We start from the raw sequence: 16,569 nt of genomic DNA on the forward strand, positions 1-16,569 counted from the left end.
AGCATGATCGACTCATCCAAAGCTGTACAGCCCATACCATTACAGACACACATATAAGTGTGTTTATCAGTTTTGTTTACAGAGCATGGGGTACTAAGCTAAGCCCTGAAAGGTATAATTCAGGAATTATATATAGGCACAGTCATCTACAGAAATGTCATGTAGTGCAATTGTGCCCCTGGCTTCAGAAGGAGAAAAGAAGAGAATACATGGAGAAAATGGTCTCTTAAAGAAATGATGAATTTTTTTTTATCAGGGTTAACAATAAAAGACCTACTTTATGCCTGTGTAGCATGATATCAGAAAGAAAATGGGGCAACATTACCTGGTTCTTTCCTTCAGTGATGTTGGTTGGTGTGGTTGTAAATGATTGTCAATAATTTTCAAATACTATTAATCATAGTATTTATAGCTGTCGTTTCTATATGAGAAACCCATAGTCATTTCTACTCCAATTGAGACATCTATCTTTTTTTCTATCTTCATTTTAGTTTTCCTATATACTAAATTCCTAATTCCTTTTAAAATGTTTGCACTTCTTGAATTCCTTAAGATATCCCCAGTTCTCATGACAAATGAGACAAAACAGAAAATAAAAGCTTTTCAAGGATGTAATACTTCATAATAGTGTGACATTAGTATTATTATTCAGTTTCTCAACACTTTTAGATGATGGCTCTTCTGTCATTTATGATCACCCTATTTGACCAATTTGTACATAATAATTTATATTGCTCTCCTGTAATCAGTAATAGTCAATCTTTTGAAACACAAAAGGTCATTTAATAGGCTATATTTTTCAGAATGATGAATATATGATAACATAAAAGACAGCCACTCTGACCACCACAAAGGTACCATGCCCTTTTTTGTTTGTTTGTCTATAAAAGTCTTCTGTAACATAGTTTCTGCAAAATCCACTTAGAAATAAGTAATTGTATTTGATTGATCAGTTTGGAAATATGCTATAGGTACTTTCAAATCAGTTGTGTTTCATGAGAATGCACAGAGTTTAAAATTATCCATCTACAAATAATTAAACTCACTAAGAAAAATGTGGAAAACAACTGCTATTAAACATAATTCAGCCAACAACACAGGAACACTACCCTAGAGAGATGAAAAATGAGATCAAGCCAGAAATCAATGTCTAGTCTAGAAACCTAAGTGAAAGAGACAGAGGATTTGAGTCAGTGAACACTGAAACACCTGCAATTGTAAATGCAAACACAGAGGAAGGAGCTAGGAAGATATTTGTTCTGGAGGCCTCTTCCATATTTGCCTGAGTCACAGTCTGTACACACACAGGCTATATCTTATGAAGTTAGGAGAGAAATTCTGTCCACAAAGGAAAGCATACTTGAGACCTATAATACAAAAACTCCCAAACCCACACAGGTCCATCCAGTAACTGTGTGCCTTCTTTCACAGAGGTGAAGAGACCTTGTCAAATACAAGGTGAGGTCACCAGAGACTACATGAGTGCTACACGTCATAAGGAGCATTTGATAAACGTGAGAAGAAGAGGTTTTGCAAGCACTCCAAAAAACTTGAAACCCAAGCCACAGCCAAATGAAGATCAAACAAATCCATGAGTACTTCAATCCTATGTCATAGGACAACTGAAGGACTTTCTACAAATAGAACAAAATCCACTACTCACCAATAAATAGAACATTAACAACGCCCAGCCTACCATCCAAAAAACCACTAGATACAGAAAGGGGCTGATATTCTATTTTGTTTCCCTGTTACTGCGATAAAACACTGACAAAAATCAGCTTAGCAAAAGGGAGGGTTTATTTGGCTTACAGGGAAGCCATCATGGGGCTGAGAGGCAGGAACTCAAGGAAGGAGCTGGAAGCACAAACTGGAGGAGACCATGAAGAAATGCTGCTCACTAGCTTTTGGTCAACTTCTTTTCTTATGTAGTCTAGGCCCACCTACTCATGGATGGCACTGCCCACAGTGAGCTGGGGCCTTCCTACATCAATTAATAATAATAATATAAAAAGGCCCACAGGAGGCAATCCCTCGACTGAGATAAGCACTTCTCAGTTGTGTCAAATTGACAGCTGAAGCTAACCATGACAGCAGGGAAACAGGATCTAAAACTACTCAATTGAAGTGAACGCCAAAATGACAGATTTGGTAGATGTAGCACCATCAATGCTCAAGATCACCAGTTTCTGGATGAATGTAAATTGAAAACACAATGAAATGAAAGTCTATCAGAAGAGCTAACCATCAAAGCATGCGGACAACTGGAACTCATACATTGCTGGTAGGCACATGAAATGGTATAATCACTTTGGAAAACACTCTGGCTCTTTCATATAAAGTTAAACATTTACTTTCACATAACCCATCAGACTGATTCGTAATTACGAACTCAGGAAAAATGAAAACATGTGTCTGCACAGAGAACCACACAGCGATGCTCATAAATGCTATATCCAAAGCAAGCAAATGCTGAGACAACTGAGATGCCCAGCAATAAAGGAATAAATAGATCTTAAATATATATAAAATTAAATACACTGAAGAGAAAGGAATACACAGCAGTAAGGACAGTACACTAAATCAAAAGAAACATACACAACATAGGCATCTCCCAGAAATGTGACGCTCAGAACAATGCTACACCCAAAGATTTCCATTCATATGAAACTAGAAGAGAGTAAACCAATCACACAATGGAAAGAAAACCAGTGATTGACGGACTGGAAAGCTGAAGCAGCACAGAGTGCATGGGACATTTTAAAGTGACGGAAATAGCCTTTATTGTGACCATTGTAGTAGTTACCAAAGTGTGTAAACTTCTCAAAATTCACTAACATGTACACTTAGTATAGATGCATCTTAATTTATGTGAAATCCATTTTGACTTTATTATTTAAGATCTGTAAGAATACTTGCATCTATATAAATTTGTATGAATTAAATATAAATATTTATATTTAAGAATATATAGCATGTATAGGAATATGATTAGTCAACAAAAATTACAAAGAAAAAAGCATTATAGCCATGCTTCCTTTGTGTTCAAAATGGGGAAAAGGAACTACATACATACACACATATATACAAAGATATATTCACACACATACATACGTGTAGACACATACACACAGAGATACATACACAAACACACATATACATACATACATACATGCAGATGCACACAGACACAGATGTACATATGCAGACACAAGCATGTATACACAGAGACACATAAATACACACAAACACAAATAAATGAACTCACACAGACACTTATGCAGATACATATATGCACACAGACACATACATATGCCTGTGGAAACATTTGTACACCAACAGACTCATTCACATACACATACCCAGACTCAAACACACACACACATACACTGACACATTCACTCCCATTCACATATGCATGCACACACATATATTGCATCCACTCAATTCTTTGATATTTAAAAAGTACAGCAATTGAATGTTATAGTGGGATAAAATGCTGAAAATGTTTAAGTCAAACTTCCCACCTCTCTGTCCCCAAGAAGCTCACAATCTTCTTCACAAGAAGCTGTAAAGAAAGACCACCTTCCCCTGTAGTCTTAAACGCCCTTGCTCATCTGCTATGTTGGTGGGACCTCCAAGCCTGGAGGAGAGGGGAAAACTTCCCAAGAAAACACTTGCAAAAGGAAAGCTTTCTTTCAGCCACCTTGGAGAGGATCAGTCTGACAAAGTAGAAATTCCGGAAGGAGCCCAGGGGAGAAAAATCCTTCACTTCCTGGCTTCCAGGAAGCAAAGGGAAACAGGAAGGGGCAAGGGACCTATTGATAGCGACCTACTTCCTCCAGAGAGGCCCCACCTCCTGAAGTTCCTAGGACTGGAACAATGTGACAGCATGAGAGCTCAAGTCATCATCAACACAGACGCCTGTGAGGGACATTCTGTATATTTATATATATATATATATATATATATATATATATATATATATATATATATATATATAAATGAGGGGAGTTTATGTGTAAAATCCTTGTGGCTTTATGTCAAATCAAGCAAATATTTTTCTCTTACAATCTTTGAAATACTGAACATATTATAAATAAGTATTTATTATGGTCAGAAACCCAAACTGATGGTCGATTAGTATTAGCATCAGAAAAATAAAATAGAACATTCACAAAAATATACTTGAGTTGGTATTTCAGTTTCAAAGAACATATGTTATTTCGCTATTACTTAATTATAACTTCTTAAATGGGAAAATGGGACATGGTTTTACATAAATTAATTTCAAAAAAATGTCTTTGTGGCAATCCACCCACATCAATGCTTTTCAGAGTTCTTTATAAACAAATAAAGAACAAAAATAAACAGGACACTAGGAAATTGCACAGAAATTAATAAGGAAAACAGGTTACAAACAAACTTTCCAATAGAAGCTGAATACAAGGGACCTTCAAAGAGCCAAGAGCTGCCCCAGTCCACTAAGGTGCTTAATCGGAGGAGAACATCGTAAGAGAGTAGATTCTTTGCCTAGATTTCTATCACACAGGGCAGAAAAGCTGGGACTGCTCAGTTAGTCAGTTAGCATGGCATCATCACATAGCTGCACACCCGTTATGCACATCCAGGAAGTCCGCTGTGGCTGGTGCAGCGGCCACGTGAGTTGATGTGCCCTTTAGAGTACGTTTGTGTGCCAATCTTCTACGACAGCCAATGTAAACTTCCCAGGAAAGGTAATTCACATTGGAAACCAAATCCTACATGAATGGTTTTCCAATAAGGCCACTAGTCTTCCCTAAGCTTCCAACTAGTCTTCTTTTTTTTTTTTTTTTTTTTTTTTTTTTTTTTTTTTTTTGGTTTTTCGAGACAGGGTTTCTCTGTGTAGCTTTGCGCCTTTCCTGGAGCTCACTTGGTAGCCCAGGCTGGCCTCGAACTCACAGAGATCCGCCTGGCTCTGCCTCCCGAGTGCTGGGATTAAAGGCGTGTGCCACCACCGCCCGGCTCCAACTAGTCTTCTTAAGATGGACTCTTCAAAAAGAATGGCATTTTCTTTTTTTTTTTTTTTTTTTTTTTTTGGTTTTTCGAGACAGGGTTTCTCTGTGTAGCTTTGCTCCTTTCCTGGGACTCACTTGGTAGCCCAGGCTGGCCTCGAACTCACAGAGATCCGCCTGGCTCTGCCTCCCGAGTGCTGGGATTAAAGGCGTGCGCCACCACCGCCCGGCTTAAGAATGGCATTTTCTTATGGATTCTGAATGTCAGTTCTCAGGCTTCATCTAATAATTGAGAATTGAGTGAAATAAGGAAATATGAAAGGTTTAATGCAAATATCCTCAGAGTTATAAAACAACCTCTCTCTCTCTCTCTCTCTCTCTCTCTCTCTCTCTCTCTCTCTCTCTCTCTGGGTAAATTTGGGGTGAGAGTACAAATTTATTTATATTTTATAAAAACTGGCTCTTTCTATTGAGTTCATCTTGGAAATAACATCTGAAGACAAATTTCATTCTGTGTAATTTTACAGACTGAATTCATAAATGATTCTTGGTCTAAATTAATGTACTCAGTCCTATGTCTTATCCCTAATAAATATTGAGGAAACTACAAAACAAGTCAAAATTAAAATCCAGATGCCAGGATTAGTATATCTATCCTTTTTGACATTTGTCCTCCAGCAAAATATTTGAATACATGATATTTATCTCCTAAAGAAGAGAAAAAAAGTAAACTCATTAGCAAAATCAGACTGATCTTGTTTCTGGGTCTTTTCCTACCCGTAATTTCTTTACATAACTATCTGTATAAGACAGGGCTGCTTAGTATTTTTTTTAAAGTGTTCACCATTGCCAGTTGGTTCACTGGCTTTCTCCCATTAGAATAACAGATTGTGTTAATGCCATTATCACTAGCGATGACTCCTTCATTATCAAACATTCATTACGGTACATGAAGTAATCTGTGTAGCAAATGTTTAATTTCTATGTGACGTCTCTTCGTATTATTCATTATCCTCTAAGGAAATGTAAGGAATCTTCAAGCCAAGAGAAAAGTGCATCCAGTGGTAGAAACAGTCTTAAAAACTGAACCTCAAAGCCAGGCCTAGTGGAGTAAGCCCCAGAAATCAGAAGGAGAAAGCAGACAGAACTCTATGAGTTTGGAACCAGTCTGCTCTACATGGTGAGTTCCAGGCCAATCAGGGCTACATAGTGAGACCCTGTTGGGGGAAAAAAAATTTTTTTTAGTTCTGTGTATTCAAAAGACAGTACCATCTGATGAACAGGCAAAATCTAGTGAGTCCATTAAAGTTCCAGAAGGTTCCCAGAGATTCCATTAAAGACAATTTTATTCCATGGTGGAAAATAATACTATAGAGAGTTCTGAACCTGGATTCTAGGCCAATCGTAGGCCTAAACTCTACATCCCAGCTTATGCTGTACCTACTACAGTTGGGTATAAGCCATCCCTACACACGAGAAAGCGATCTCTGCAAGGCAGTTCCCCAAAAACTAACACTTTGTAGTAGGTCACAAATTTTATTTCAGTTTCTCTGAATGCAAATTTTAAACTTCAATACCCTCTTTCCTCTCTTTAATTACTCACTTGATTGATATTAAGCATTCTCAGATCTACTAAACATCTGGCTCTCTAGCAGGCAGAGAAATATTTAATACAAGCAATTATTGCTAAGTAGGAAATCGCAGCAGGGAGTGGAGAAAGGATGGAGTTGATTGGAGGAAGAACATCATAGTATTGACGCTCAGGGTAGGAGGATTTCACAAAGCAGAACTGTTCACAAAGTCACATTCTACAAAGGAAAGGAAGGGCTGACATGAGAGCCTTGGAACACATGTGCACAGCAATTCGGATTTGGGTAGGAGTCAAAGATTACAGAATGTGTAAGTATGTGAGGACAGAAGGAGTAATCACTGCTCAGAACGTCTGGTGACCAGAAGGGCTGAACAAGAGAAAGAAACAAAAACGGAAGGTAGAATTTGGTTCGTGGTTTCTTCTTCGTGGAAATGCCTTCAACGTTTTTCATTGTTAAAATAACACTCACTTTAAACATAAAAACTACAGACACATAACAGAGAGCAGGGACCTGGCTCGATTTGGAAAGTGTATGCTGTGTACGTGTGAGGACCTGAGTTCAGGTTCCCAGCACCCATGTAAACCCAGGCATAGCCATGGCAACTGTAACCTCAAATGAGATGAGATCCAGATCAAGGGAGAGGCCCTGTAGCAAGAGATAAGGTAGAGGAGAGTCGTTGAGGAAGACACTGATTTCCACCTCTTGGCTCCACATTCACACACATGCATGTGCACCTCCACACACCCACACTCACACACCCACATAAACATGTATATGTACAACAGAGATACAAAATAAATTTTTAAAAAATTATCTATGATCATACTCTCAAGTGATTGCCACTGAAACATATTTGGGTACAATCGTTTCCTTATAAGCTTTTCAAGAAATATGCAGAAATATGAATATACTTATGAATGTTTTTAACTGCAGTCTTAGCAGATACAAAATTTTAATAAACATTGCTTAAATGAATAATTATATTTACTATTATTATCAGTTGTTATATTATTGAGTTAGAGTAATATAATGGATATCATTAAAAGGACCATGACCAAATTTTCACAAATATTGTCATTAATTCCTAAAGATTTTTTTTTTATTTTTCAAAACGGGATTTCCCTAGCTCTGGCTGTCCTGGAACTCACTTTATAGAACAGGCTAGTTTCAAATTTATAAAGATCTGCCTGCCTCTGCCTCCCGAGTACTGGGATTAAATGTGTGTGCCACCACTGCCCAGTCCTAAAGACTCTCTTATTTCAATCTACATATCTTTTTTCTAATTTCATAATAAAAACACAAAATGACTCAAAGATGTTTAAGTGTAAATAAACCATGTCTATTTAAAATCATAAGAACTTTACAGGATTTTTATTTTCCTTCCTTACTCAGTTACTGAAGTTATTTAAATAATATGTTATATGACATTGACGTTCATTATTCTACTGCGAAAAAAGAACAAAAATCCAGTTTGTAATTTTTATCACAAAGCCACTCATAAGCCAAATGTTCCTTAGTTTTTTCCTAAAGAATTCATATCCTTTCTCAGGCCTTCCCTTCCATAACCCTATCACTGTCCATTCATGCTAGGAATGCATAAGGAAATGGGAAAGTATATGAAGCATGGCCTCATTCTGTTTACTTATCCTAGGTCACAGAGACAGTCCTCACACAAAACACCCCTTATGCTGACTCTTTAACTCTTCCATCACCTCTTTACTATGGAAAAATAAGAGGCAAAATCTAGATTGTCCCGGATGGACATTTTTATTTATGTTGAACCAATAGGAAAAATTGCTTTTTATTCTACCAGTGGTGTGTGCTTTTTCTAAACAAAAAGCTTTAGAAAGCAATGATTTAAAATTTAATATATAAAATATAAAAGGGCATATCCAAATTTCTGAGTCTGTGTAAAAAATGGCTCATTAAAATAATATTTGTCTCCACACTGTTAGTGTTCTCTGAGTTCCTCGTGCCCTTTGCAGGTCCTCCTGAGTTGACTCTTCAAAAGCGATTCACTGCTGTTTCAATTCTAGATGACGCACATGTGTGACAGCCTTCTCTCCATTCAAATCTGTATTTTCCATTACAGTGCCAATTAAAAAGAAAGAAAGAAACTCAGCCACTAAACGGGGAAGATGGTTAACCTTCTTCAAGCCATGTGGAACTTAAATGCATTTTCCGGACACTTTAAAAGTCGCAGTAACTGTGGTAGTTAGGGGATCTTATAAATCAGAAGCAGCTATACAAGAAATCGATTTGGTTTGGTTAGTACTGACATAGTTGAACTTGATAGTTTATTTTAGCTTCTAATCAAAATAGCATCAGCTAAATGGACAGATTTGTTTCTTTTCCTGTTTGTTTTGGTCCTGTTAAAACCACGCAACTCACTGGCCAGTTTATCCTCAAACGACGTTTCTTTTCCCTGCTAAGAAATATTCCTCCAGGTATTTATGTCAACTACTTCCTGTGTTGGGATGGTTCTTCTTTCTTTCTTTCCTGTTTGTTGGTTTAGTGTGCGTGCGTGCGTGCGTGCGTGCGTGCGTGCGTGCGTGCGTGCGTGCGTGCGTGTGTGTGTGTGTGTGTGTGTGTGTCTTAATAAGATGTATTACTGAGGGGTATCCATTCTACTTTCTGCATTTTGTGAGCTTGGATACCATGTCTGTCTCTTTGAGGGACTGTGGAATGATGCAGTCTTAGGTCTCAAAGGCCGTGAGTTCTACTCACTTTCGGGGACCTCACTGCTCATTACAAAATGGGTGGCTACAGTCCCTAAGGCAAGCTTCAAACAGTTCTCAGAAAAAAATACGCAAAACCAGGAAACAAGGCAGAGGCTCATTTTGCAGGGCTTCTCCTAAACTGCGTGTTCTCTGCTCCCATCTCCTCTGCTCCCATGTGTTGCTCACACAACAGGGCGAGCATGCTTCTCTTTTGGTGTATTAATTATCCTAAGTGAGACTCTGATGAGAACCATCACATCCTCCCACCATTTTTTGATGAATATTATGCACTATGTATATTGCAAATGTCACTATGAAAAAATCCACATGTTCTTAAGACTATAAGGTCAATGGATACTTTTAATAACAAATTAACGATTTTAAGTTTTGTTCTATGCAACATACATGTGGCTTTATTTAGCCATATTAGTAACCAATAAAAACTTTCCCAGGTGCCTGGAGCACGTGTTCCTAAAGCAATCACTCGAGCAAATGTCAACCTGAACACGACACCGGAACAAGGAAAACATTGCATTGGCACTAGGTAGATGGTGCTGCCTGATGTGTTTGTGGATACGGACACAGTATCTACATCATTTTAATGGATCAGCTCTGAGCTCTGCACTTTATTTTTGACGTTTAATTAGGTGAATTCAAAGAAGGGTTGCTGGAAACATTTTCACATCATCTCCGCACATTTCCTGTCACTTTCTAGAATGTGACATCTGTCTCTGATACATTTTCAAACTCCAGAGGAAACACTCGTTTCTACTAATTTTCAAGGTCAGCAGGAAGGCTATATTTTGAAATGGTATCCGGAGTGAACTTCAGAGTTGAGAAGAACAAAATGGCACATACCTCATTTCACGTCACTAATTATCCGAAACAATTCTCGCAATTAGGCCCACAGGGAGAGAGCTCTTCCACATTCTAGTCAAAAGGAGCTGTTGGCCAAAATAGCAAGAAACGACTGTGCCAAATTCATACTCTAGCAAAGTTTATAGTCTCTCTGGTCTAAGTACTGAACTCAGGGAACATGAGTGCAGACCCAGCAGGGAAAACTGAAGCCAGATGACCTCTAACCTGTGAGGCATTTTGTTGCCAGGCTGTCGGACTTTTCATAGATTGTCACTTCATTTTTCTCACTTTAGTTATTTCCTTGAAATGCCTAGTGAGATCACTTCCGCACTTCCCATCAGACGTTCTTCAGTGGGGCTAGGGGAAATGTTATCCTTAATGAAAGGTCCCATTTCATGGCACAGTGAGGATAGAGGATCATCTTGTCTGTTGCCCAGCACAGGAACCCATGGACCTGTCCAGCTCAGCCCCATGATGCACCTCCAGCCCTTCACCTCACTTCTCTTACAGACTATCCAGAGCTTTGATGCCTGTTCCTATCCTCTCAGTGATGGCACCTACAGGCATCAACTCCAGAAGACTGTAGGAGACTGAGCTTTGTTCTTCCTAGAGTTTCCAAGACAACCTAGCTCAAAAGGCGATTAAAGGAAGGCACCCATCAGAATGCATAGGACACAACAATCCCTCTGTCAGAGTTATTATTATCACTATCACTATTATTATCATTGTGTCATCATTCTTTCCATAAACAGTTAAATTCTTTTGACAGTTTTATTACTATGATAAAGAGTACAGCAAATTTTAAATGCAAGGTAACTGTATGAGATTAAGAGTCTTCCAGGATTCTTCAGTAGTTCTGTGTCTATTCCCCTTTAAGCATTTACTGGGAAAATGACACTTCACCAGTAGGATTATCCTTTGGATGATTCTCTAGGATCAGGATGTCATCCAGGCAAACTGCTGACGTCCTCTTGAGCAAAAGAGAAACCCCTGTCTTTAAGGACTTTTGGACCTCCTCTTCAAACTCAGGGAGAATATAGGTAGATACTTCTTACTACATCCTTTGTGCTTCATTATTACTTGATGGCTACCCTTAGGCGTGCCCAAACTGTGGCATACTGCCATTCATTAAACAACCTTTGGTCCCTTTGAGTAAATCATGTCCTCTACTGCAATGGGTACTGACAACCCTGTCAGTGAGATATAGCATCTTCAGGGATGTTGACACTTATGAGACTGGGAGAAGGCCGCCAGGCTGAGATGTCTGGGAAGACATTTTTAATGAGAATGAGATGGTAGAGGTCATGACTGTGGGAAATGTGGAGCAAGGTTGGGGAACTCATGACAGGTGAATAACCTAATGCATACTTTTTGCTTGCTTCTCTGACACAGCGTATAGCCTCTGACATTTTTTATATCAAAGCAAACATTAATTAGGATGACAACTACCCAGCTTTCAAGTAAATGAAAGGGTACCATAAAGCTTGGTTCCTGTTCTGTCTTCAAAGGTAAAGTAAGATATGTATCTTAACCTGTGTTTTCAAGACACAAAAACCACCACACAGTGATTTAGAGGTCACTGGTATTCAGCCAAATAATTCCACTTTGGATTTCCTTTTATGTTAAATATAGATGAAAGATAAGATACCTAGTTCCTCCATATATCCCTCCTAGAAGAACAGAAAATGAAAACTTCAAATGAACTGAAGCTGCACTCCCACTAGGTTCTGAGACTGGTTAAGTAGGTGATGAAGGAAAACACACAGTACTCTTATGTTTCCTTTAGAAAGAGTACATGGAAATTTTCTCATGAATAAAATGTGAGGACTTAGTGTCTGGGGTTTTATATCTGTTAAATGAGTGCATAGCATGAAAGCATCTATTTTCCCTCAGAATTTGTAGCATTTATAAAAATAATAGAATTCAGAACAATTAAAAAAGAAAAATTACTAACTTACTATCCCAAATTTTTGCAAGTCCTGTCTGGCCAATGTTACAATGCTTCCTACTAACAAATCTTCCATTCTGGTGGCTTTCTTTATGGTATCTATTGATTTGGACAGTTTCAGCAAACCTTCACATCTTCACTCATGAACCAGAAAAAAAAAAAAAATTCCCAGCTCTTCCTGGGTTCTCCCACTCAGGGTTCTTTTCGGCTGTCAGTTCTCCAGCACGCGTGGTGGCACAAGGGCCTCAGAGAAAAGGCAAAGCGGCACCCAGAGTTAGAGTGCCTGTCATAGTCACTCTCCGTTCGCTGTGAAGAGACGCCATGACCAAGGTAAACTCTTATAAAAGAACACACTCAACGCAACCGGCTTACAGTGTCAGGGGTTTAGTCCAATATCATCGTGATAGGGAGTATGGAGGCATGCACAGTGCTGGAGCAGCAGCTGGGAAGAGCTTTACATCCACAGGCAGAGCGAGAGAACCGGACCGAGCACGGGCTTTTGAAACCTCAAAGCCCACCTCCAATAAGGCCACACTTCCCAATCCTTCTCAAACAGTGCCACTCCCCAATGACTAAGCATTCAAATATATTTTGGGGCCAAAACAATGCCAGTCAGCATTTAGTCATCACATGCCCTGTACAGTACCTTGTGCAGAACATGTCACCCACATTCTCTTTTAATGTCATAGTCCCCCCCAAAATTGAAATTCTATTATCTCCATTTTGTAAACAAGGCAGATAGCCATCACAAAGCCCATGTCACAAAGAAATATGAATGAGATTTCTGGATTTGTTCAATTTTATGTAACTGACAACTCATTTGGCCTAAGAAAGGCATCTTTTCCATAACTACAGACACTTAGCATTAAAAGGAGCTAAGAGACTGAACCCAGAGACTGGGCTTTCTTAGCTGTTCAGCGTCCTTTAGTTGTTTAACTGGCAAGCTGCCAGCATCAGATCAGGATTCAGGAGTATGCATGGCAAGATCTAGGAGCAGAGAATTTCTGAGTCACCCCTACCAAAATGCCTTTGAGTCTCATTGATCTACAATAAAAGAAACATCACACCCTTTCCTGAATTAATCAGCAAGGGGACTAAAGAGGCACTGACTGACAGAGAAGCCAAGCCTCATCCTCGCTCCTGTCAAACTCTATTTTATAATAAATAAGTCAATAAAATAAAAAGGACAATTGTAGCATTTTTTTTTAAAAAAAATTCTGATCCTTCTATAACTAAATTTAAAAATCTGACTATCAGTTGATGTTCTGGGAAACAAATAAAAGTAATAAACGAGTGAGTTGATTTTTCCCCCATTGGTCTGGAACTCAGCTGCTAAAAATTCTGTGGCTCCTCTCTTGTTTTTGAAGACCATACACTGTATTTCACTGCTCACCAATGGGGTGGAAGCCCTGTTCTTTCCAGGACTCTCCAAGTCCTGTGTGCTCATGGTAAGTTTTCTAATACCTTCTCTTCTCTAGTACCTTTACCTATGAACCACCGTGACCACCAGGGACTGCCTCAGTTTTCTATACACATTCTGTCTCAGGGAACATCATCATCACCTCTGACTCACAATTGCATCCGGCCTTAAGCTGCAGTGTCGTCACTGATACAAGAAACAATAATTCGACTCCTCACCTGTCCCCGCTGTGCAGGAGATCCTGAATGTGCCCTAAGGTCGTCCAGGATCTAGGTTAAAAACAGCTTCAACCCGCAAGCTTTTCATTTCTTTCGAGGAGAACCTTTCTCAGCCTATTAATACAGTGTATGGGATGAGACAAGATATTCAGCTCCTGGGAGCCCTGTGCTCTTCCCTAGTTCCGCCCCAGGCTTCCTACTTCTCCTTTGGATGTTTTTGCTTTCTTTTTTCAAATTAACTACAAGGGGCCATCTTGTAGTTGGTAGGCATTGTTCAGGAGTTTATGATCACTAATGGGGACATAAGATGAGCTCAAGTTATTGCCCCCTCAACAGATATGTCTTCTAAGAAAACTTTTAAAGTAACTATTCAGGTTTGTCTCATAAATAGTTGATAAAAGTATTTTTACTGAATTGTTTCTTCTGAAAAGTTGTGATTTTTTTGGTATTGATTCCACTTAGATATAGTGAGAATTTTGATTAGAAGAGAGCTCCTGAGCCATTTCATTCAAAACACAAAGGTATCTGTCACAAAGTCTGTAGATACTGTATAGATCCAAAGACCAAATAAGCTAAATGTGAATTATACTCTCTCAAACTTTATCTTTGTTCTAGCAAGTTCCTAGAAACATAAGTAGAAGTCAAATAGATAAATTAATAGGTAAACAAAATGTTATTATAACAAGTGAAGCTGAGGCAAGATAATAGAAGGAAAGAAAAATCATAACAATTAGACCCATTTCAAGAGTTTTTTCAAACAACACATTTTTCTTACAATGATTTACAGAATTTTTTGGTCAGTCTTTTTCTAACTATAGTTATTGGTCATAGTTTGGATTTTTAGCATTGGATAATAAACCTCATTGGAATTTTGCTTGATAATTAATTTTCTCACATTAAACTTCAATAATAGGCCAAGCCTAATTTTACCTGTTAACTAAAAGTTATTCATCAAGAACACCAACTCGCTTTTTAAACAACAAGAAGTACGAAGAGATTTTATTAAACTAAGTGAATGTTGGATCTTTAGCGCCTAAATGTCTTGTTGCTGTAACATTATTCAATCTGGAAATTAATATTAAATGAATCTGTCTCAGCATCAGTTCATGTCAGTTCATCAGCTATTACCCATGTAAGATCTTAAGGATAAGATCTACAGGTTATAGCTGTTTTAGAACTCAAACTCATAACAGTTGGAGTGGCTTAGCTGATTTTCACAAAATAGCCAACAAAGTAGACCTACTTTACTCAACTGACCTCATTCACTTGCTTCTTGTCCAGATGGAACACTTGACCAGAACTTGTAGACGCAATTTCTTCGTAGACTTTGTATCCAATATGATTCCTGTCATCACAGTCTCCAGTGAGCACAAACACCACCTGGGATTTGTAAAGGCAGAAGAGAGTTTGATAGATTTTTCAGAAATCAATAGATATTGATTAGCATCTATGACATGCTAACATGTTAGTAGGCAAATATGATGTAAATGCCTATGATAATTATTAACCTGATACTCTGGTTAACCACGGGCCTGCTCAGGAACATAGTTACTTATATTTCAGACCAAGTTTGGCAGTTGAAGTGAGCCCACAACTATGCTAGCTTACCCGGTAACCTCAACTCCTCATCTCATCATGTATCCATACACATTGCAAAGAATTTTGAAGAGCTTCTTACTAAAGAGGTATTGCTTATATTGTCATCTTTGGATCTGAGTTTGGTCATCTGGCTTAATTGGTCAAAAGCTTGAGGCAGAAAAAACATTCTATAAGTTCTGTGCTTCAACTCAAAAGGTCTTTTGCATTTCTGTTCAAGCTGTGTTTCCGCCATGGCCACAAGAAGGGCATACCTAAATTCACCTCCTTAATCTTAAAAGAAATCTGTAAAGAAAAGCCAATATACTCAAAGCACCTAAACATTCCTAGGCAAGCATTAGTAGCCTAGGTTAACTAAAGTGTGCTAGCGTGGTAAAAGTAAAATGCTATGCTGAGTTTTGTTACATGTCAATAACTAACTGGTAATACTAAGTATATAACCCAGGAAAGACTCTACATAAAAAGTGGCATTTGAAATATAGACCTAACCAATATAAGATGTTAATAAGTACTTTAATTAATCTGTAATCACTTCTTCCTTGTAGTCAAAACCAAAGTATCAATATGCTATTGATAAATATGGATTGACTACATTAGAATTAGATGACATTTATGTACTGTGTTGTAGATGTGTGGTTAAATGGCTATGACTATTGATATTTATCACACGGAGAATAATCAGAAGAGATAAGCAACCCTCCGTGCTTATTCAGATAAGCAGGTCTGGGGACAATGTCTACTTACTTGGGATTGTTTCTGTTGAATGAGCTGCAGCACCTCATGAGTGAGCCTGTAATCCTTGGATCGTGCATCAGTGAAAACGTAGATGAAAGAACCAGGAAGGGAAATTTCCAAGGCAATTTTTATAGCTCCGATACTCATTTCTGGACAATCACCACCACCCTGTTGAGCAGAAAGCAAGATGAAATCATTTTATGAAGAAATGAGTATTTTTTGTCCTAAATGACTTTAGGAGTTTAAAAATCAAACAATCACTCTTCACTTTTATTTTCTGTCACTTTGCTACCAGATTAATCACTTTAGTGAAGAGAGGATGAAAAAGATATAAATTGATACAGAACTGGAAAAACTCTATACTTATGGATAGATTTTATTCTTCCTAAGGTTGAGACAATATGCCCTCCCCTCTTTCAAACTTGTTCTTTGTCTGTGGTTTGCTGGCCTACTCATTCTTCAGCTACACTCCAAATGCTCTGCATTTT

General features: G+C 38.2%; 1 protein-coding gene across 2 annotated transcripts in view; it reads right to left on the minus strand.

Moving 5' to 3' along the window:
• Hmcn1 (hemicentin 1) overlaps positions 1–16,569 on the minus strand; it is a 440,991-nt gene that overhangs the window by 300,596 nt on the left and 123,826 nt on the right. For both annotated transcript variants that reach the window (XM_076547592.1, XM_076547591.1), the window contains exons 3-4: positions 16,091–16,249; positions 15,008–15,130 (exon numbers count right to left, since the gene is read on the minus strand). In XM_076547592.1, the coding sequence (XP_076403707.1) occupies positions 15,008–15,130; positions 16,091–16,249 (282 nt within the window). The remainder of the gene's footprint in view (positions 1–15,007; positions 15,131–16,090; positions 16,250–16,569) is intronic.

The sequence above is a fragment of the Peromyscus maniculatus genome, chromosome 11 (genome assembly GCF_049852395.1).
Source record: "Peromyscus maniculatus bairdii isolate BWxNUB_F1_BW_parent chromosome 11, HU_Pman_BW_mat_3.1, whole genome shotgun sequence".
Classification (NCBI taxonomy): domain Eukaryota; kingdom Metazoa; phylum Chordata; class Mammalia; order Rodentia; family Cricetidae; genus Peromyscus; species Peromyscus maniculatus.